The sequence below is a fragment of the Marmota monax genome, unplaced genomic scaffold (genome assembly GCF_021218885.2).
Source record: "Marmota monax isolate L192 unplaced genomic scaffold, Marmota_monax_Labrador192_F-V1.1 WCK01_AAM20220418_F8-fsc00115, whole genome shotgun sequence".
Taxonomy (NCBI): Eukaryota; Metazoa; Chordata; class Mammalia; order Rodentia; family Sciuridae; genus Marmota; species Marmota monax.
This window is the reverse complement of record NW_026694419.1, coordinates 2011755-2019454: the sequence shown is the minus strand read 5'-3', so window position 1 is coordinate 2019454 and position 7700 is coordinate 2011755. Positions and strand designations below refer to the sequence as shown.

At 42.1% G+C, this 7700-nt stretch overlaps 1 protein-coding gene across 1 annotated transcript; it reads left to right on the top strand.

Moving 5' to 3' along the window:
- The first annotated feature begins 3068 nt into the window (after positions 1–3068).
- Positions 3069–7223, top strand: Fabp5 (fatty acid binding protein 5). The gene is made up of 4 exons (XM_046468235.2): positions 3069–3225; positions 5903–6075; positions 6367–6468; positions 6968–7223. The coding sequence occupies exons 1-4, from the start codon at positions 3147–3149 to the stop codon at positions 7019–7021; spliced, it is 408 nt and encodes a 135-aa protein (XP_046324191.1). The 5' UTR covers positions 3069–3146; the 3' UTR covers positions 7022–7223.
- Positions 7224–7700: the final 477 nt, after the last annotated feature.

The following is a 7700-nucleotide window of genomic DNA, read 5'->3' as shown; positions in this document are numbered from 1 at the left end:
TAGTAAAAATGGGTGAGGTTAAAATTATTGTTCCTTGTTTCCTATATTGTAATTAACCCCAATCAAGTGGTAATTCTCTTCTATTTTTCCAATGAAGAAATACTCAACTATCCCCATAAAGTCATATGAGAATTTAATCAATTCATTTTCACAACATCTTTATTTCGTACACTTCATATTGTGCTCAAGTTAAGCAACCTAGAGCATGGCTTCCCTTAGCAGGTGAATGGAGTACTTAATGCTTTTCAGAGCTTGAAAAAAAAATATGATTGCACTAGGTTCTTTTTAATACCCCTCAAGTTCTAATATTCTGATTCTCTTCCTTTCCTAAAAGTAATGGTAACAGATTTGTGTATACATACACACAGGCGCGCGCACACACACACACACACACACACAGACATACACACACACCCCTCAGCTGATCAGCGAGGCATGCGAGAACAAAGCATTAAATATGTTTTCCGAGTGGCAGAACAATCACTATGCCCTTCTTTGTTCTGTGGGAGATATTAACAGGTTTTTTAGCCTTATTCCTTTTTAATATTTATTTAATCACAAAAAGGATTATTTCTACTCATCATAGCAAAGATTGTGCCTAAAAGTTAAGTTTTAGGTAACGTCGAAGGGTTAAGAGCTACCTCTTAGGCACTTAAGTTATCTCATACTGTGGGGCCACTCTCCTTTTGCTACTTCTGTAACATGGTTGATTGCGATAATCTAAAAATTTTACCCCAGTACTGAATCCTGATTGTTACATGTTATATGCAAAAATGGATAAAACATGTTGAAGTAGCACATTCGGAACAGAGGAGCTGCCTGGAAGCTGGCAACCTGTACCTTGAAGCCAGTGATGTTCCTTCAGAACACCAGATCTGAAGTCTAGAAAGGATCTAAGAAATCAGCTAATCTAATTCTCATCTTAATTTTATAGATGATAAAAACTGCCTTGGGTGTGGGGCATGTAGACCCCCCTTTTGGGTACAATCACATGACCTGAGTTATTCAGTACCACAGGAAGACTGAGGGGACTCTCAAATTAGAGCAAGGTTTGACCAAAAAAAAAAAAAAAAAAAGTAGCACAGGGAGGAAATGTCCAGAGCATGTTGGGAGATAGCAGTCACGTTGAGGTGTCTTGGCATGGTGACTGTGGCCTCTGCTGTCGGCTTCATCACAAGTACAATGAACAAAAGGCAATCAGGTGTGGTCCTATTTCACAAGGTCTTGTGTAAGAAGGGCCTGGATGGAGATTCTGGTTTTACCACCGGGGTGCAAACTTTCCTTACCTTACTCCCTCTTCTGAAAAGTTGGAGTAATACCTCTTAGCAAAAGTTCAGTGGAAACTAGAGTTAGTGGGTATAAATGCCAGGAAGTACAGTATCTACCATGTAGTAGGTACTCAATAAATTAACACTATCTCCATGACAACAGTCAACCTGCATAGCAAGTTCCTCACCTCACTGAGTATTTCCCATCTTGCTGCCAATAAAACAGGAGAGCACAGAGTTAGATAACCACAAATAATTATTAGAGGTGGAAGTGAAAAGGGAAATTGCTGGAGTCTGAATGCTCATGAGTCTGAGAAGAAACTCTAAAGAGCTCAATCAGTGGGGTGCGGACCTCAGTAGTACACACCCTTTCAAAATGACTGTAGGAGACCAGAATGTGCTACCCCCACATACACTTCTTTGGCATATTTTGAGTTGGTTATTCTGAAAAACTGTGTACAGAAAAGCTTTGAAAAGCTGTTCTTTGTACAATGAATGTACATTTATAAATGAAATCTACATTACTACAGATGGTCCTCAATTTAGTATGGGATTACCTCTAGATAAATCCATCATAAATTGAAAATACTATGTAAATTGAAAATGCATTTACTATATCTAACCTACTGAACCTATTTTTGGGCAAACATGTTCAGAATACTTAACATTAGCCCACAGTTGAGGGAAATCATCTAACACAAAGCTTATTTTATAACAGTGTGGAAAATCTCGTGTACTCTACTAAAATTCTGTACTGAAAGTGAAAAACAGAATGATTGTATGGTTGTTTCACTAACAACTTTTATTCCATGAGAGAATTTACCTGCATCACAAGACAATCTTTATTCATATAATTCCTCCAATCACCTTCCTATAACTTGTGTGCCCATTACCCACTAAAGTTCCAAACCCTTACTTTCTGTAGATCTGAATGCTTCCTAAACTTCAATCATTTGACCTTTCTTGGAGCCTCATGTTTTGTGGGACTCCTGTGTATATGAACGTGATTAAATATGAGTTTTCTCCTGTAAACGTGTTTTATGTTATTTTAATTCATAGTCCAGCCAAAAAACCTAGAAGGGTGGAAGAAAGTTGTTTTTTGCTCTCCTATAGGGGAGTATAAGGTAATAAACATTCCTGAATGGCAGTGATAGTTACTTAAAACTTCCTATAGAGTTTTAGTTTACAAACTGAATTTCCTGGATCCCCATCTCACCCAGCAGCTTCTGATAAAACTGTCTAGCTCAACTCCAGCGTACAGACACCCAGAGGCACTCTTGAGGCCAGGGGTGGCCTGCGGGTGGGGAAAGCACTTAAAGCAGGAAGTGGGTTGCAGACACATCTTTGTCGACTGACAAAAGAGCAGAAAGTTAAGGAGGTAAAGCAGTTATCAATCACCCCACCAAAGGGCAGATCAATCAATTCCATCCAACCGCGCCTGGCGAGGGCTAATGGATTCCTCCAGGTATTTTGGAAGGAAAAACGCTCAGCTGCATGGTCTGACCCTAGGGTGCTAGGCTGGCGGCCAGGCCTCCCAGTCGCCCCCTCTGGTTTGCTGGGCGTGCGGAAACGACAAATCGTGCAGGGGCTGGCGTCCGGAGAGGCGTGGGGCGCGCCGGGCGAGTCCGCACTTGCAAGACCTGCAGCGGAAACCCTGGGTTAGCGGCAGGTGGAGCCGGTTCGCACCTTCCGACCCCGCTAGGCAAGTCCGAGGGGCGCGCGGAGGCGGGGCTGGGCGAGGCGCGGCTCCCATTGGCTGCCGGGCGCCGCCCCGCGCCGCTGTCTTTATAAAGCCTCGTGGCGCCTGGCGCTGCAGAGCACGCTATCCTGCTCCCAGCAGCTCCCCTCGCCGCGTACACCAGCCCGCCCGCGCCCACCATGGCCACTGTTCAGCAGCTGGAAGGAAGATGGCGCCTGGTGGACAGCAAAGGCTTTGATGATTACATGAAAGAACTAGGTGAGGCACCCAGCCTGGCAAGCGTCCACAACGCCTGCAACGTGGCATGTGTGTGGCCGTTTTGTCTTATGTCCCCATCAGCATGCTGGGATCCGGGGTGGGGAAGAGATGCTCGGCTCCTTACCTCCTAATCCCTCCCATCGCCTCGCCACCATGCGGTTCCTGGCGGCGCAGCACCACGCGGGCAGTCAGCTAGGAGCGAGGAGCGCTCGGGTCTCCGGAGATGCCGGAGATGTGCCACCTCGGGGTTCCCCCAATCCTCTTCTACTTCTTTCCCCTCGCCCACGCGACAGCCTCCTGGAACTGCTTCCAGTTCTTTACCTGGCGCGCCCCACCCACAAGGTGCACTAATTTCGATTACCTCCTGGGGGGCCCCCTAACTTTCCCTTTTTCTTTTCCCAGCACTCATTGCCCCCATCCTTCGTGCCACCATCCTTTTCTCTCTCCCATCCATCCCATCGTGGCAACACCCAGTCCCTTTTCCACCCTGCTGTATCTTTTGTTCCTCGATGGCGCGCAAGTCTGCTTCCCTCATCTCCACCGGGAGATGGTGTGGCAGGGCACGGTCTCAGCAGAAACCCTGTAGAGGCTCTGAATGAGGCTTAGGCTTCAGCTTAGGTACTGTACTTGCCCGCATCTTTCCCAGGTCCACTGCCCTCTCTCACCGGTAAGCCAGGCCAGTAGGGTTGGCTCAGCTCCCCATGTGGCACCGGGGGCCGCCTGGCCTGGGCCGGGTGTGGCGCTGGCAGCGGTGATACGCTGCCCGCGTTGTCAGTCTAGGCGCCGCAGTGGGCGGTCGGCCTGTGGGAGGAGCGCGGTGAGACAGATTGTGCCTGGGAATGGCTTTACTGCCTTCTCCCAGGGTGAGGGGCGCGAATACAGTGGGCTCGGTGGGAAAACTGCAATCCAGAAACTGCTAGCCTGCAGCTGCTGCTGCTAACTTCTACAAAATGGGTGTGGCCCTACAGAAGGCACTTGAGTCCTTATAGTCTTCAAAGAATGAGTCTATGTAGGAAGATTCTCTCACTGGAAATAGTACTTCATTTTCTAATGCTGTCCTTTTCTAAACCAGTGACAGCAATTGCATGGTGGTTGACATTGGACAGACAGCAAACAAAAAAATAGACCTTTGTCACAGGCCATTAGGAAGTGGGATGGAGTTAGCTTAGCATGTCTCCTCTCTGGAAGGGGGTTCCCAGAGTTGAGGGCCTGCTGGGACTAGGAGGCTACTTCAGAAACTGATATTTAAGGTAGCTCGCTGGTGAAGTCACTACAGTGACCCTCTCTTGACATCTTGTCACCAAGCACTTCAGAATCATTCCTGCACCTGCTTTATCCAAGACAGTGTGCGGTTAAGGCTGGTTTGTGGTGAATCATGAGTGTATTTACTCACACCATCAACAAAACAAGACCACTTGTTGCAGTGACCAAAATGACTCTGGGAAAAGCCATTTACTGTACTCTTTCAAAACATGACAGATTTTGTGTCCTCACAGTTGTGAGGACCAAATAATGAACACCGTTTCTCTGCCACTGAAAGTGCATGTGTGCTTAGGGTCAGGATGGCTGGTATCCAGGATTCAGAAGTCATGAAGGTTATCAAGGCTCATTAGGGAAAAGTCAAGGTGTGTGGGAAGAACAGCTCATTTATTTTGTCCAGACTGAGAATAGTGACTTAACTAAGAACAAAAGCCACCAGCCTTGAGCTGGTAAAAGAGAAGGCTCTAAAAGGACATTGAAAGCCTGGTTGAGTGTTCTGAAAAAAACTGGCAGTCTCCTTACAGTATGGTTTTATTTGTGAAACAGAGATTTCACCTGGCTCAGAAGTTCCTTATGACTGTTGACACCAACAGGAAAAAAATGATGATTAATATGTAACTTAATATATAACAATGTGAAACTTCATAGCTATATAACTATAGTAATTAATAGACTATAGAAAACAAATCAATTCAAAGGTATTCAAATAGTATAATGTTTTGAGTTAGCCCTATGATCTGAATGCTAATAAATGGAAAAATTTTTATCCTGGAAAATAGAAAATAGTGTGTTGAGTTTTACAGCTTTGAAATGTTTTCTATGTTTCAGGGTAAGATTTTTTTCCCCATTTATTAGCATCATGATTGTGCTGATAACTCAAAACATTGCCTATTTAAATATCTCAGAATTGATTTTTTTATTGTTTTGTGTAGTCTATTAATTGTTTATCAAAAGCCTTTTATGGGGTTGGGGCTGGGGCTCAGGAGCAGAGTGCTTGCCTCGTACATATGAGACACTGGGTTTGATCCTCAGTACCACATAAAAATAAATAAACAAAATAAAGACATTGTGTCTATGTATAACTAAAAAAATATTTTTTTTAAAAAGCCTTTTATGTGCCAGACTGTATGCTGGGGTCAGAATAAAGTGATTGGCATAATCTGGTGCAAATAGAAAAAGATGAGAGAACTTCAAGTTTGCAATTTTGAATCCTTTATCTTTACCTTTAATGAACTACTTTGAGTAAATAACGTTAGGGAATAACAAATATTTGTAATATGCTGGCACATGGAAAGCACTGAATATGTGCTCACAATAAGCAAATAAATGAAAATATGCCAGGCATAGTGATTGTAATTGAATTATTGCTTTTATTACATAAATTATAACTGGTCTTCTGATATTTAATATTCTACAGGAGTGGGACTGACTATGAGGAAAATGGGCGCAATGGCCAAACCAGATTGTATCATCACCCTTGACGGCCAGAAGCTCAACATAAAAACTGAAAGCACTTTGAAAACAACACAGTTTTCTTGTACCCTGGGAGAGAAGTTTGAAGAAACTACAGCTGATGGCAGAAAAACTCAGGTCAGCTCTAATAATGATAAATTGTATGAATGACATTTTTACCATGTATAGTCAAAAGAATTATTTTGTAAATTGAGTTTTGAAAAATTATAAAAGTACCAGCTTCATAGAATGAGTGTCTTTTGTGAGGTTCTAGATTGAAAAGCAGAAAGTATATTATGTGTAAAATCAGTATGGTTGATGAAGTAGCTGCAGAAAGGAGAAGATGAAAAAAATGTTGATTAAGGAGGGTTATGAATCATGCAAACTCTTATATTTTGGAAGATTAAAATGTGTACTTTGTTTCTGCAGACGGTCTGCAGCTTTGTTGATGATGCATTGGTTCAGCATCAGGAATGGGATGGGAAGGAAAGCACAATAACAAGAAAATTGAAAGATGGGAAGTTAGTGGTGGTAAGTGTCAAACTGCTTACATCTTGTACTTCGAGTTGTCATAACTCCTACGTCCATTGGTCATGAGCAGGAGAGCTAAACTTGGGAAGAAGAAAATGCAAAATAACAAGTTAAATACAAGAACACTCATTACCAAGATAGACGTTGGTGGGATAGAGAAGTGACATGATTTAACATGGGATGGAGCTGGATCTGGGTTCCTCCTTGCTCAACTGCTGCATCACCACATAGTCTTGGCAGGCCACCAAGCTGCCTTCATGGGTATATGTTTTTCCATTTTATTTAGATACTATATTCAACACTTTAGTTTCCAGGAAAGTATATGCATATCGTTTAGTATAAACTAAACAATGGGTTCTAGCTTCTCCTAAAAACAGGTTGTTTCCTTCTGCAAGGTAGATTATAAGATCTTTTAGGATTTTGATCCTAACATTTCATTACCACAATGACTCTGGAATATAAGACCAGCCTAACTCTTTAATGTTGTTCTTTCTCCTAGGAGTGTGTCATGAATAATGTTACCTGTACTCGAGTCTATGAGAAAGTAGAGTAAAAATTCCATCATCACTTTGGACAGGAATTAGCTGAAAGAATGAAGAAGCTCAGTTCAATGAGCCAATCTCCAGACTGCCTTTTTTTTTTCATTACTGTGTTCAATTATCTCTATTACAAGCATTTTACATGCAACTATTTCAAAGTGTTGGTTTAACTAAGATCATCCCTTTGGTTAGTAAATAAATGTGTTTGTGCTAATACATGTTGTATGTATTCTTTAACTTTATAGGAAACTAGTGATATATTTAATAATTGTGAATTGAATAAATTCTGAGGTATTCTTGAGGGTACTATGTTGTGCTGGTGATTTATATGAAGAGCTGCTTTTGCAACAATACAGCACAGCAAACAGTGTAGAGTTTGCTCTACGCTGAACTTTGTGCTAACTCGAGGAATTTACATTTCTGGTAGAAACTGTTCTCATTAAAAGGCAGCTACATAAACTTTATAATTTAAATATTAAAATGCAGATTCAATTACCTTAATGGCAAAAATCATAGTTTTAATGGTTTGCTTATAAATATTATTTAGGATTTCTGCAACTAAAAATATATTTAGTAGACTTACCAAGTGCCAGGAATTATCTTAGAGGCTGAGGTCCTCTAACATTGAACACAATGGACAAATTGTTGTCCTCCATTTGAGGAACATCACAGTGTTAGAAGAACACAATGTGT